Source organism: Cyanistes caeruleus, chromosome Z (genome assembly GCF_971803275.1).
Source record: "Cyanistes caeruleus chromosome Z, bCyaCae1.hap1.1, whole genome shotgun sequence".
Classification (NCBI taxonomy): Eukaryota; Metazoa; Chordata; class Aves; order Passeriformes; family Paridae; genus Cyanistes; species Cyanistes caeruleus.
In genome coordinates this window covers 35,985,622-36,000,726 of record NC_141732.1, presented here as the reverse complement: position 1 = coordinate 36,000,726, position 15,105 = coordinate 35,985,622, and the positions used below count along the sequence as shown (strand labels likewise).

The following is a 15,105-nucleotide window of genomic DNA, read 5'->3' as shown; positions in this document are numbered from 1 at the left end:
CTGCTGTTCTGGTTGTGAAGTTTTTCCATCATGCAGATTTTGCAGATAGGATCTGTGCTGTGATTTGAACATAAAATATTGGGGTATAGAAAAATAATGAGATTTTCAGGAAGCTGAAAAGTAGATGAATAAGACTTCAGTGATGCTGCATGTTTGAATCTTGGCTCATTTGAAAATCCAACAGATGAAACTGTCTTCTTCAAATTTTGCTAGCAGAGGTATCACAGCTGTACTTGGAGCACTTTTCCCTTTCTGGCTTTACTTCAAATTCTAGCCAATCTGACATTTCTTTTTCTGCTTCAGATCTGCTGTTCCCCAGCCTGCATCCTCACAGTCAACACATGGGTCACAGTGGTTTACAAGAAGATATTTATTTCTTTGACTTCAAATCAAAATCTAATTTGCTACATGCATTTTGAGATGCACATAAGCAGATACCTCAGGCAAGCAAGGAGAGTGACTAAGAGGCAAAGAAGTGCTGTGAATGCACCCTGGAAGTGCTGCTTTGTTATGTAGTGAGGGCCTGGACTCAACATAAGCATTAGGTCACAGCCTTGAACACATCCCTGCCTCTTCCAGCAGGCTTAGACTAAGCTGCTGATATGCACAGCAGCTTCAGTGTTGCTTCAGTGTCTGCACAATAAGCAAGGCTGAATGTACATGATTTTATTGCACTCTTGCCTGTACCAAACCAACCCTAGGCAATACCTTTGTTTTGGGGACAAATGAGGGGTGAAGCAAACAAAAAAAAAAAAAAAAAGGAGAGAATACCAGAGAAACTTGGTAGCAGTTACTGTTCAGTTCAGACAGATGACAGCATTTTATTATCCCTTGCATGGTATCCAGGGGAACCTCAGGAGCTCCCTAGCAACAATATAGCACGAAAAGGAAGTGTCTTAATTCCTGGAGCTAATGTGTTTGTGCAGGGCTGTTGGCCTGTGGGCACTCTCTGTCCTGGTTGTAATGGTATGGAGAGCTGCTACCTCCTTCCACAGTAGTGCCAGGCAGCAAAAATGGCAAAGGCAGCAATTTCTGGAACTGAGATAGAAGAAAAGGAGCAGACGTAGTCTTAGGAGCTACGTGGTCAATCCATGAGGAAGAAAATACTTCTCTGGTCATTAACTGAGATGCATGGCCAGTCTGTGTATTTTATAGAATAAAGCTGTTATGTTCTCTGTGTTACCCCTGCTCTCCTAAAAATCCACTTTTTCGAGTTCCTTTCCTCCTTTTCTATCTCCATTTAATCATTCCCTTTTCCATATCTAATTGTTTCTGAAGATGACATATGTGATCCTCCTGCCTTTGCTCCTTTTACTGCTCTGTGTAAGTGGATAATGACAAAACAGGAAACCATATTAGCTATATTTCCTCAGGATGGGCTTTATAAAGGATCCCAAATTTCCTTGATGGCAGAGCTTTCAAAGGCCTAATGTAGTCCTCTAAAACAAGAAGGTACTAAGATCCTCTAGGAGGTGAGAGACCACTGACTCTGGAGACAAATGGCTCCATGTCAAAATGTCACCTTACAAAATTGATTTTATATTTTTAATTTTGAAATCATGCTTAGACGTGTCTCCCCTTTATTATATATGGCATCAATGCATCTTTAATTTCCTCTGCATTTGGGATTTGTTCACCTGTTGCTAGTCTCCTGAAGGGCACCAAGACAGGGTGAGTTTTATATGAGTTCAGCTTTGGCTAAAGGCAGTACCTGGGAGTTGGTGTGTCCCTCCAGTTCTTCCATCCCTCTGCTTTGTTTCAGTTGGCTAAGATGATGCATAAATCTCTGTAACCAAAAGTGAGCTGTTAACAAAAAGGTCCTTCACTCTCTCATCATAAAATCTTGAAAAAAATCCCTACAATGTCACTCTGTTATCTCCACATAAAAGCTTTGTTCTTGGCAGGCACAGGTACATCTTTTTCCAGAGATGGGATCACTAGGAGAAAGTTCATAGGTGGCCTTAGGTGTCTGTGGGACTGGTAGTTCCCTTCTGTTGCTCACCAGGGTGCAATTTCCAGGCACCATATTAAGGTAAGTGCTGCAGACAGCTGGGACAGAGTGTGCCTTTCTGTCTGGGAATGTATGAATGCATTTTGTCTAAAACATTGTGTTTGTTCCCTAGATTATTTGGATGATTGGAAAGGGATGGAGTGCTCTTTCCCCATGGCATACATTGCTTTCCCCTGTCCTGACATGAAAAGTTTTCCTCACTAAAGGAAATGTGGACATAGCTGTGTAATTCTGCTGTACTCCAGAATGGAGTTCCAGAGGGGAATAACATTTGCTTCACAACTGACACACATTGCACATTGCACCTTGTCAGGGTGTATCTCTTCTCTGTTCAACTCTGCTATGGATACCTGTATATGATAACACTTCCAGCATCAGCAAAGTATCATTTTGCCAGCTTCATAGCCATCTACTATCTCTTCTGCTTGGCTGTTTGGAGATGGAGCTGTGTCCCCCCACCCAGTTTGGTGCTATTGCAGCATTTCTAGCCATGATGAGCTGAGCAGAACTTGGGCTGATGATTCATTACTGGAAGAGTGTTGAGCATACAAATGAGAGGGTACTATCAGCAGTGAGGCTTGCTTTGCGTATTTCTGCTCTGCTTTGCTTCACCAGTAGGAACATTTCTCAGACCAGCCTGCAACCCTCTGCAGCCCTGATGGCAGGCTCTCTAGTGATGTAGCAAACTGTAGAAACTCCTCTGACAGGCACAGGCAGTGAAAGGAACCCTATACTTACTGAATGTGAAGTGCTGCTGGCATGCACCTATGCTAAGCTCCTCCTTTCCTGATGGCCTCTATCAGTGTGTTTTATTAGTCAGGCAAGTGAGGAGTTAAAACAAAGACTGAAAGAAAAATAATGGACATATGCATGTCACTGCCCGCCTCGTATAAATCAGTGTGCAATGATGAACCATTATTATTTGTGTGCTTCTAGCTACTTGTAGATGGCCACAATCCAGATTAGATGCTCTCTCTGCCAGTACATCTGATTGTCAATAAGAAGCAGCTGGACTCAGCTGAAGCAAAAGCTTTTTCCTGCATATGACAGAAGAGTGTTGCTAAAGTTGGCTGACTCCCGGGCTGTGTAGGATATATTCCAACAATAATGTTGTGGGGTTTTTTTTGGTTTTTTTTTTTTTTTTTTGCTAAACACTTTCCAGCTATTTTTTTTTTTTTTTATTTTTTTTTTTTTTATTTTTTTTTTTAAGAAATGTACTCAGAATTTCCCATAATGCATTTTGCAAAGCTGACAGTCAGCACTTTTTGTGATCTTTTCTCTTTCTGGTGATATGAGGTAGGTTTCTTTGTGTAATTCTATTGACTGTAGTGATTTTATTTCCATTTGTCCACATCAAAGAGGTCAGAATCAGGACCTGACATTTATCCACTGGCAGCTGAAAGGCAGGTGGAGGTGGAAGGGTATAAACATCAGTGAAGAACACAAAAGGATTAAGATATCAGCCTTGTTACAGAAAAATCTCCTGTTAATACTTTGGTAGCCAGAAGAAATTTGTAGTTCACTGAAACCAGCAAGTGGTAGTGTGGTAGACCAGCAGCTCACCCATTTTCATGCAAGCATTTGAGTATGGGAGCTCTGCATCCAGCTCTGGGGTCCCAGCACAGAAAGGACATTGACCTGTTGGAGCAACTCCAGAGGAAGCTACCAAGATGATTGGAGGAATGAAGCACCTCTTCCATGAGGAAAGGCTGAAAGAGTTGGGATTGTTCAGCCTGGAGAAGAGAACTTCAGGGTGCTGTAATTTGGCCTTTCAGTAATTGAAGGGAGACTACAAGAAAGAAGGGGAGAGATGTTTCCAAGAGCATGTAGTGACAGGGCAAGGAGAAATTAACTTCAAACTGAAAGAGAGTAAATTTAGATTAGATAAAAGGAAAAAGTTCTTTACTGTAAGGATGGTGAGGCCCTGAAGATTGGATGGAGCTCTGAGCATCCTGGTCTTGTGAAAAGACCAGGCATCTGGTCTTTTCAGACCATCCTGTCCATGGCAGGGGTGTTGGAACTAGTTGGGCTTTAAGGTCCCTTCCAACCCAGGCCATTTCATGATTCTGTGATTCTCTGACTTATGATCTCTTTAGGGAAGCAGATGAGCCAGACTGTTATGCTGCCTCCCGGGTGACAAAATGGCCTGTTGTCTCTTTGCATTGGTTATTTGTGTTGGGGTTGTAGTGGTATTTCTAGGTTGAAGTGGGTAAATGTTTGTTCTGATGATGCACTCCGATGCCCATCTCCTCTGAGCAATACAGTTATTCATAGAAGCGAGGAAATTCAGCGCGCAATAGCTCAGGAAACTCACTCTTTCCTATTTGGAGCCCTAATTAGAGCAATTAATCACTGCTGCTTCTGCCATCTAAGCTTTCAGGCTAGAATATATTGTCCTCTCTTGTCAGAACAGAAATGTAAAAATGGTTTCCCTTTACCTGACACTTTGCCAGTACAGCCTTTACCAGTGTCTGCCTCCTACCAGCTTCTATCTTTCCTGAGAGCTGGAGCTGAAAATGCAAAGAACGAAATGATGTGACTGTTCCAAAAGAAGAGGTGTGAAATTTTGAGATCAGCTTCTACTCTGTTTACGTGGGTTTTAGCTGGATGTCTCTATTTGCACTACCTTTCCTGAGAATTACATTTGGGTTTCCACATTGCTGTAACAAGGTGACCATTTTGGGGGGAAATACCCTGATATTTCCGCTGTAATCAGGGGTGTTCTTTCCACTTGATGCAACTAAAACTTCCCTTCACAAAATCCCTACCTATTGAAGTTCTCCGGGTATGTGCCCAGGAGAGGGCAGGATGAGGATTATATTGCCTCTCTGTGTTTTAACTCCGTATCTTACCCTTGGCTGGTCCATCAGTATTTAATTTAACTGGTTAAATGTGCTTGTCATTCTGCTCACCCTGGTTTGCCATGTATCAATATGCATCAGGTGATAAGCTGTAGGGGCTGGGGGTCACAGGACAGCACCCTGGCCCTATCTGAAACTATGTAAATCTGTAAGTTAGGAATATCAGTGCTTTGGTCTCTCTTCTGTGTGTTCTTGTGACAGTGATTCCTCCTCCAGGAAAGAAAGGCATTTCTTTGGGCACCTGACCTGGTGTGTTGCACCCTTGGGTGACTGAGGCTCTCTGCTGCTGAGGATCTCAGGGGCCTGCATTATAAAGTGAGAAGATGAAGATCTGAGCAGTACTCTGCTTGCATTTTTCTCCGGAGAAAAACTGCGCCAGTATCTTTCTGTCCACGGACCTGCAGGTTCCACTGGGGCCCCACATGGAGTGTGATAGGGAAGGGTCAGGTGTGGCTCCACGATGCTGGCAGTGCCTGCACTTCTGCTGAGATGTAGTGGCTGAGTGGGGGTGCTCTGATGTTCTGCTGCAGTGCTGAACAGAATGGATGAGCTTGGCTCTGCAGTGGCAGTAGGGAAGATGAAGATGGCCATCTGTCCGCAGCCAGCACACACATTTTTCAGTCACACACACACACACACACACACACACACACACACACACACCTGAAAGGTCCCAACACGGAGCTATGAATACAGAGGGTACTGGTCTGCAGCTCTAGTCTAGTCATGTATAGAAGTTTTTGAATATCATCTGGAGACTTGCAGCATTTCCAGCTGCATGTATAAGGGAAGTTGAAATTCATGTTCTTGTTAGTCTTTGCTAACATTATGAATGGTCTGACAGTAGCATTGTGAAATATCAATTTTCTTTTGGTGTACTTTCTGCTGCTTCCTTATCAGTCAGCTTCAAAACCTCTTACAATGAAGCAATTCTCTGAATCTGAGATGTTAACACTAATGTTTGTCTTTTTGCTGCCCTTGATGAAAAATTAATGAACCATGAATGAATCAACAGTTCTGCCCTGTTTATGCTTTTTTCCTTTTCATGCTTGGATGCCAAGAGGCATTTACTGAAACACAGGAACAGTTGCTTTTCTACTTTTGAGATAAATTCATTGAGGAAAACTTCTAACAGGGACCCTCATTCTTGGACTTCTGGATCTTGCAGACCTTAAGCAGACAAGAATTGCCACAGCCCGTCAGTGAAGGACAGCCCAGAGCAGCTCATAGCTCTCAAAATGTGCCAAATATTGTTTGTTGCTCATTTCTATTTATTGTCCCACCAGCTGATTAAGTAATTCAGTACACCATTAGCAGGCTCTCCCCCTAAGCAAAGAGGCAACCAACAGTGTGCACTTGGCATTCCTGAGCTGTTCGTTTGGAGAAGTTGCTAGAGGGAGCAGAGGATAAATATTGAACCCAAGACACAACTTAACACCTCTGTTGTGAAGGTCTGCAATTGGATCACTTTCATTTTGTTGGAGGGGGAGAGACAGGGTAGCAGTAAAGATATTTATTGTTCTTCCCATCCCACTTGACTTGAACAACTTGCTTTAGCAGAAATGACCCAGAAGCACCTCCCCAAATGCAGCCAAGCTCCTGCTGCACCCCAGGACCACTGCATAACATATCTGGAACTTGGCATTGTGACAGCAATCTGCTTTCTTCATTGTTGTAACATAGAGCAGCATTTCCCCTGGGCTGTGCACATCCCACCTTACCCGCTCTCGACACATGCACAGACAGTGCCACAACACACTGACTCTCAGGGGCCCAGAGGCTCCCTGCACGTATCCAGGTCCTGGATTAGTGTGTCACAAAAGACAGATGCTTGTTTCCCACTGACAAGACGAGCTCCATTGCCTAGTAGAACACAAAGCTCAATGCGGTAAACAATGGTCCAGGTAAACCTGGATGATGATGATGATAATGATGATGGTGCCTTTCAATATATTTCTGGTAGCTGGATCTCCAAGGACTTTACTGATAAGGAAGTCTCTGTGCTAGCCAAATGCATTTCTGTGCAGCTATCATCTCCCAGTTTGTTGAGAGAAGCAACCTTATGTTCCATTCAGAATAACAAACCATATTTCTTAGCAACAGTTTCACAAAGAGCTGTATCAGAATTTCTTTCTTTTTGATTTAGAGCAAAAGATGAATCAGAAAGCAGAATATGATTTTTTTTTTTCAATCTCCCAGTCTTATTTTGGTGGTAGTAATTTTTTCAATTCTAGTAATTTTGAGTGCCCAGGTCAGGCGGATATGCTACTGGAATTACTATAATTTTTGATTACACATCAAAAGGTTTTGGACAGATTAAGTAGTTTTCAACACTTACATTTCAATTTTCTATTTTTCTAAGAGTCTAATTTAGTCAATATGCATATACCAGTAGCTTCATTCAGGAAATGGTGAATACTCCAAAATACAAGGAAACAGTAATTTCTTTTTCTTTCCTTTCCAGTGAAAGTATGATCTTGTTTTATTAGGACTTTTCCATGTTTCTAGAAGCCATTGGACCTAGACATAGCAAGATCAACCTCTACTCAGATCCACCACAGACAGTCCCTTGTGGGGGCCTACATTTTAATCATGAATGGATGGCAGCTGCATAGACCTCGAGACTGTACATACCTCCTCCAAAATCCGTGACTGTCTGATTGCCTGGAACTTTCTTTTTTCTGTAGCACAGCTCTGTGCTGTTGCCTCTTTCACTTGTGAGGAAATGCCAGAATTTGAACGTTGGCAAATAAGGCCTCATCTGCACCATATGTCAGATTCCTTACATGACCTCCACAGGAACTGGTGACACTCAGTAATTTGTAGGACAGCTCTACTTAATCTCCCTAAATTTAATAATTTAAATGCCTGGAAAATTCACTGAGTATTTTTGTGAGATGAGCTTTCATTTAAAATGTAGAACCTGGGAGAAAACGCAAATTCTGAAAGAACCTTCTCTAAACCTAAGTATTAGGTTTCCAAAAATATAAACCCTGGAAAATAATCCTTTTAGATATTATAGGTATTCTTCCATTCTCAAATCTTAATATAAAACCAATGAATGCTTCGGAACGTTTAGTCCTCTGAACCCATTAAGAAGATCATGATAAGCTTTCTCTCCTCCCACACTTCACTTTATCCTCTGCTAACAATGGCCACAGAGGAGACAAACTGGTAAGGATGCTTGAGGTATTTAGTAGGTGTTTAAATCCTACCCGCTGAAGTGAAACAAATGATTCATTTGCAAAGACCTTCCCCATCCCTTCATTTGCAAATGAACTTCCCCATCAGACAGACCCGTGCCAGAAGTAATCCCTAAGTGAAACCCTGGGAACTTCTGCTATGTTGTAGTGTTATGGGACTACATCTACACTGGAATTTTCTGTGTTCTGGTGATGAGTCAGTATGTGTTTTTTACTAGAAGTGTTTCCTTCCACAAAACTTAAGAACATCTTCCAGATATCTAAAATTCCACAACCAAAGTACTGGCAAACTCTAATGTCATGTCCACTCATGCCTCAAGGTAAATTCACTGAATTTTAAGGTGTTTAGTTCTGAAGAAGGAATGAAACAGGACAGCACGACTTTCTTCTGTAAAGGAAGTATACCTAAGAGAGTCTTATGGTTTCTTAGATGACTTGGTCTTCAATTACAGACTATCTAGGCTGACATCAAGGAGACATGGCCATAAGCTTCAACTGAACTTCACCATGGTGCCTGAACATTGTCTAGAGAGTACATAGCACACCTGGCCAACAGAAAGTGAGGCAGTTTCTTGAATCACATTTTAAGATGACAAATTTGAGGATTTCACTCTTCAAAAGCTATGCAGGGAAAGAATTTCAGAACTGGTATTATGAGAGCACAATGCTCTCAATTTAAAATCTCAGATTTCTTCTAGTTATTTTGTTTGGGAAGTGCCTTCTCTGGGGCAGAAAGCCCTGTATTGTGAATGGTTGCAACAGGTAATTGAAGCTTTTCCCCCAGCACTCCATTAGCCTGTGGATTTCCTGAAGTCCATCTGTTATCTGCTAAACTGTTATTAGATGAGCTGGAACATACACCAAGCCCTAGTCCCATGCCATTAACTAATAACAGATAATTAAGAAATTTAAAAACTGGACAGTGATCATGACAAATTTGAATCTTATCCTTATGCATTTTAATTGGAAATATGTACCTGTATTAAGGAGAGGTTACTCTAGCACATGTGTAGAGTGGCATCATATGAAATGAACAGATTTTTACAGCAGAATTTATATAAAATATTTGTACATCTTGTAACTGAGAAATACCTGACTTATGGGAACAGACTCAACTTCACAGTAAAACCTGGCATTTTATACCATGGTTCCGCTTGTACCAGTTTTAAGTCTCTGAAAACCAAGTTTTTGTAATGAAAATGATAATTAAATACTAGTTTCAGTAGTACTATTAGACATTCGCCTAAGACAAAGAATATGAAATGAAGAGCATTAGGCTTTTCTTATAGGATTTGCTGTGCTTTAAAACTTATTTTATTGATCCTAAAGTTACAAGATCAATTACTGACATTTTCTTGAGGATCAATCTTGGATTAAATGGCAAAATGAAGAAAAGGTTTTCATATGTACTATATCCAAAAGCAGAAACAGATTGCCATTCTCATGTGAACATTCAGAAACCTCTTCTGATTATTAAACAGTATGTCTGAAATATATCCAAGTTGTACCAGCCGCCATAGCGCTTTTTGGTGAACCAAAGAAGTCCTACAGTGAAATCAAACTTTGAGTAAAATCTGTACTACTTTAATACAATTTCCCTCTAGCATAATTTTTTCCTTGTTTTTAGATTCATGTATATTCTGTCTGTCAATTACAATGCTTAGTATAAGTAAGATTTAAGCAAGGATGTTGGAGTGTGAAAATAATTCATGTGAATTGCTAATAGGCTGGTGGGAATAAATTTTTTCCACTTGGAGGCAAATCCTGTCTCATCAAAGACAGCAGACTTGATTTTCCACCTTAGATAGACACTATTACCTGCAGAAGGGGCACAAAAGCTGTGGAGCAGTCTGCTACTAAATCAGTACTTCACTGTGACCAAAACAGTAGTAATGAGCCTATTCTTCCCTCCCTTGGAACAGATGTGAGTAAAGCTGGAAACAAATTAAAACAAGCCATAGGGCAAAAATAAGTCTTGTCATTATTTCAGGTAGGCAAAATGGAGATTTGATAGCACATACAAGTTTATCTTCTGTTCTCCATGATTTTGCTGCTTTAGGCAGAAGCCTTGCAGTTATCACCCTTCAGTGACATGAACTGATCAGGTTTGCATTCACCTTGACAATACTGTGATGGAGAATGGGAAATAAAGGGACAGTATAGGTCTTCTCAGGTAATTAACCTAAGCTCCAATGCTTCCCACACCAGCCTATTTTCAATTTTGGCACAGTATAGTTTATACACTCTAACATTATTGCTCAGAAGATAGAATGATGACTCAGGTTTACTAAAAACAGCTTCACAATACTGCAATCATGCCTGTGAAGCTTCATCTCATATCCTGTATTTATAAGTTTCTTCTCACTGAGAAATAAATTTGTGTGGTGTTTTGTGTTTTATCAGAAAAGTTAGTCACCAGATACCTGAAACACTGATATACCATCTTTAATAAAACATGGCTTGTTTGGTCAATTTGCCTGCCAATTTCTTTTCCTGCTTTTAAAAACGTGTATAATACCATAGGTGACCTCCCTTAATACTGCTGTCCATACAGATCACAAATAACTGAGAAATAATATGCCACTGCTGCATCCTGTCATGCCAGAAGATCAAGATTACTTCAAAGATTATTTAGAGTAGGTGTTACATATAGTTTGTGCCCAGATCCACTGAAGTCAACGAAACAACGCCTACTGGCTTCTGTGGGAGTCTGATTTGGACATTATTCTGGCAATCTGTCCACCACTAAATGAAACTATTCCAGGGGATAAAAGCCCAAATGAAGAAAAGTAGAAATTTGGGAACTAAAACTGAGCCGCAAATAAATATTCTAATTCAATGGCATCCTGAAAAGACTTAAATCAAACACAAACACACCTACACAGGCATGTACACACACATACATACAAAAAAAAGTTATGACTTTAACAATCTTAAAAATCCATAGTCTAAAATTGTTTACATTTAAACAATTGAGTATAATAGGTAGCTTTCTTGACTTTCCATTTATTTCCCTGAGCACTGATCTTTGGAACATCTGGAGTTTCAGAATTGTCTAGTTCATAATTCCTAAAATAATTATCTTAAGTATAATGCTGTCTTTTTATGACAAAAAATCAATTCCTTAAGTAAAACTAGGATACGTCTTCCATGAACTACAATGTATGTAGCCAATTTTTAAAAAACCAACAACTATTATTACACATCTGCATCTGTATTTAGGCACCTAGCTGGTTCGTCTGTTTTTCAAAATCACTCTGCAGTCTAGCAGTTCCCATTTAATTCAGTATCAGGTACTGTGCTCTCTCATAAACTCATTCAAATGGAGACCTCCATAAGAATTTAGGCTTTCTGCTTTAGTTAGTCATTTTGCAGATTCCCATTTGTATGAGCAATAAAGTATGCTATGGAACTGGTCTTGTGCCTAAATCAATATTATAGGCAAAGATTACAGCACTTCTCACTTTCCCGTAAGGGGTTAAGAAGGTGCATCTGCAGAGAGGCAGCATAAAATCAGTCTTCAGTACTAAAATGGGACTTAGCTAGGGCATATGTTTTAGACTGGCATTCCACACCAGGAAATCTGCTGGCCAAAAGGAGCTCTATTTTAAATTTCTGCTATTTAGAACTACTTGACAAATTGGCAACTGCTGCTTTTCACTCCCTTCCCTAGATTAGAGCTTTAATCGTGAGCTTCACAGACATCAGTTTGCAACTTTAAAGACTTTTCAGGCATTCTGCATTTTAGATTGTACAAAGTGTGCAAGTCAAAACATTTTAGAAAACAACAGTGCAGAGATATTTGAATATTTTAGAATCAAATTTCTCTCTCCAGTTCTAAGGCTGCAAATTACGTCAGCCTCTCTGCAGCTAAAAAGTTCAAAATAATTTTCCATGAACCACAGAAATAGACTGTAACTTTGCATACTCTTAACTCTCTCTACACTCACTGTCTCCCCTCCTCTTCCACATTCCCCCCACCCCCCCAGCCCCGGGAAGCTGATACACTGGTATTTTGTAGCAGGCTCCAAACACAGGATTAACAAAAAGGTTATTTTGTAATACTTCATTTCAATATGCCTTAACTGGAGGAGAGGGTATTGAACCAAAGGCAGCGAGGGGAGTTGCTCTTTGGTTCTTCGTGCAACATGAAATCAAGCCTTTGTCTATTCTCAGATGATGTAATAAAATGTGCCGCATCTGATTCTCTTTAATTAGCACTTTTTTATACTATCTGGTACTGGCATTCCACAGCAGAATCCAAAAGGAGGATTTAGCATTTTTCTCTTTGCAGAAACCCTTTTTAATACCTCAAAGTTAATGAAGAGTTAACAGCAAACGATCCCAAACGATCCCCCTCCCCCTTTTCAGAAATGAGACTGGCCTTTTTTTAAATAAACAAACAAACCAACCAACCAAACAAACAAACAAAAATCCTTGCTTTAAAATAGGAGTATAAATACTGTTTTGAAAACACATTTGGAAGATGTCTTCCAGGATGGTTTATATATATATATATATTTTTTTTTATCCTTTAAAACTGTGAGTACTGCACCAGTTAAGGCTGTTTACAATATACGTATTTTTCAAATAAAACTTTTAATATTCAAGCTTACCAGATTGATGAATTGTAACAGGTAAAATGGAACTCTTTACAAGGTAAACCATGTAGTTGTACAAAATAGAATTATACCCTTCACCTGTGCAAAACAAAAAGAAATCCTGCCTTGCATTAAAAACACAGAACCTGTTTACAAAAAGGAATGTGTACTACATTTGGACTTCCTTTTTAACTGCCATATCCTAGCAACATCTCAGTTATTTTAGTAAAGGAACTAATCATCAATTTTAAACTGCAGTGAATTTACCAAACATTTTCACTATAGACTTCTGAAAGCTTTTACAGTAAGAAGTTATCAACAAAAGCAGGCACGTTAGTGTACAAAAACGTTGTTGATTTTTTTTCCTGTTTCTTTTTCAAAGTGCAGGTTTTTCTCAATGTGCATCTTACAAGACCAACGAATGTTTTAACTCACTAAATCTTAAAACAGAACTCAATTCTCCCAAGGAGTAGTGTAAACGTTAAAGATCCCCAATACACCTCTAGTAAACGTGACACAAATGTCTCTGCGTTGTTTAGAAATTTAGCTCTTTTGAGAGGTAAAGAAGCTTCATGACACCTTTTCCTTACACTGGCTGGTTATCATAAATGGGTAACTCTGGACTGCTAAAGCTGGAGACTGATGAATCACTTGAAGGGAACTAAACTTGGCTACAGAGGAGAGGCGACGGTAGGAACCAACCCTTAGGCGTTTCTTGCGCAGCCTTCGGAAAATTCAGCCGCCGGCGGAGGAAGGGTCGGTGTGGGGGAGGGAAGGGGGGGAAGGAAGGGGAGAGCAGGGAGGGAGGCAGGGAGGGAGGAGAAGCTTCCGCAGAGCCAGAGGCACGGCGGCACGCCGCCCGTGTCCCGCTGCGCCCGCGGCGGCGGGACCATCCCGTCGGTGGTGCGAGAACTGTCCCCGCGCCCCGCACTGCTGGCGGGCCCGCTCCTGGCTCTCACGGCGATCCGGGGGCCGGGCGGGGAGCCGGGCGTCCCGGCGGCGGTCGGCGCTAAGTGCCGTGAGCGCAGGGCTCCCCGGGGTAGATCTCCTCGTAGGCGGGGGGCTGCTCGCTGGGCAGAGGGTAGCAGTAGGGGTAGGAGGCGTTGAGCTCGGGGTCCATGGGCGAGTAGCCGGGCAGCTCGACGGAGGGATGTCCGCCGCAGTGCACCTCCACGCCGGCCTCGTCGAAGACGTGGAAGACGCCCACGTTGATGTAGGAGACGGCCTGGAAGGGGCAATCCCCGGGGCTGAGCTCGGGCTCGCCGCCGGAGAAGAGGGAGCCCTGGCTGTGGCGCGGCGCCCGCCGCCCGCCGCCGCCGCCGCCCCTCCGCCGCCGCCGCCGCCCGCCCGCCGCCGCCGCCGCCGGGGCCGCTCGCCGCCGCCGCCGCCTCCGTCCGCGCTGCTGCGCGGCTTTGTAGTTCTTGACAAGAAGCAGGTTGAGCAGGCCCAGGAGGCACTCCAGAGCGTTGAAAACGGTGGAGAGCACCAAGCCTTGCTGGTAGTCCCGCAGCTTCTGGCAGCGGAGCGCCGCGGCGGTGCCGTCGGGGGCCGCGGGTCCGCTCCGCGGGCGGGCCGCGCCGCCGGGCTGCAGCAGGCAATAGTGCGAGTACTTCCTCTCCACCAGCGACACGGTGTCGCCGTCGATGACGGCGCCGGCGAAGGCGCTCAGCACGCCCAGCATGAACACCAGCACCCCCAGAAGCAGGAAGTTCTGCCGCCCCCCGGGCGACGCCTTCTCCACCGGCCCCGACGGCGCGGCCGCCGCCTCCGCCCCGCCGGGGCCGCCGCTCGCCGGGTCCGGGTCGCCGGCCGGGGCCAAAGCAGAGGCCGGTGCCGGTGCTGGGGCCGGTGCCGGCGCCGGCGCCACGGGCGCCTCGTCGGGCGGGCGACAGCAGAGCAGCGCAGCGGCGAGCAGCGAAAGGCCGGCGGCCAGCAGCAGCCCCGAGTAGAAGGCGCCGGCGGCGGTGCCCAGGCGGAAGGGCTCGCCCTTGAGCTCGGAGCCCAGCGAGAAGCACTTGAGGCCCACGGCGGCGGCGCTGAGGGCGCAGGCGAGCAGGAGGCAGCTGGAGAGCGCGGCGCAGGCTCCCCGCACGCTCCACTTCATCCTCCGCGCCGCCGCCGCCGCCGCCGCCCCGCCGTCCGCCTCATCCTCCTCCCGCGGCCCCCCCCGGCCCCGCGGCGGCGGCGGCGCGGCGCGGCGCGGCCATGCGAGCGCGGCGCTCCCCGACGGGGCGGCTGCGCTCCGCTCCGCTCCGCACGGCAGGCAGCTGCCGGCCGCAGTGAGCCGGGCGCGGCGAGCGCGCAACGCTCCCCCCACCGCCTCCCGGTCGCCGCCGCCTCCTCGTCCCCGCCCGCCCTCTCTTATCGCGGCGGCTGCGGGGAGGCGATTAATTATGGATGGGAGCCGCGGCGGGCGGGGGGACGGAGGG

At 44.2% G+C, this 15,105-nt stretch overlaps 1 protein-coding gene and 1 long non-coding RNA gene across 2 annotated transcripts; both read right to left on the bottom strand.

The window, feature by feature from the left end:
* Positions 1-796: 796 nt before the first annotated feature.
* LOC147648356 (uncharacterized) lies at positions 797-6,618 on the bottom strand. Its single transcript, XR_015280549.1, has 4 exons — positions 6,594-6,618; positions 4,450-4,521; positions 1,712-1,786; positions 797-1,038 (listed from the first exon to the last, which is right to left on the bottom strand). It is a non-coding gene; the product is annotated as an uncharacterized LOC147648356 (long non-coding RNA).
* A 2,735-nt stretch (positions 6,619-9,353) lies between these two features.
* On the bottom strand, positions 9,354-14,780 carry TMEM271 (transmembrane protein 271). The gene has a single exon (XM_086868069.1). The coding sequence runs from the start codon at positions 14,778-14,780 to the stop codon at positions 13,686-13,688; it is 1,095 nt and encodes a 364-aa protein (XP_086724195.1). The 3' UTR covers positions 9,354-13,685.
* Between the last annotated feature and the right edge of the window lie 325 nt (positions 14,781-15,105).

Bases quoted from the DNA above. Each gene is read 5' to 3' on its own strand.
- TMEM271 (XM_086868069.1), bottom strand. From the start codon at position 14,780: ATGAAGTGGAGCGTGCGGGGAGCCTGCGCCGCGCTCTCCAGCTGCCTC.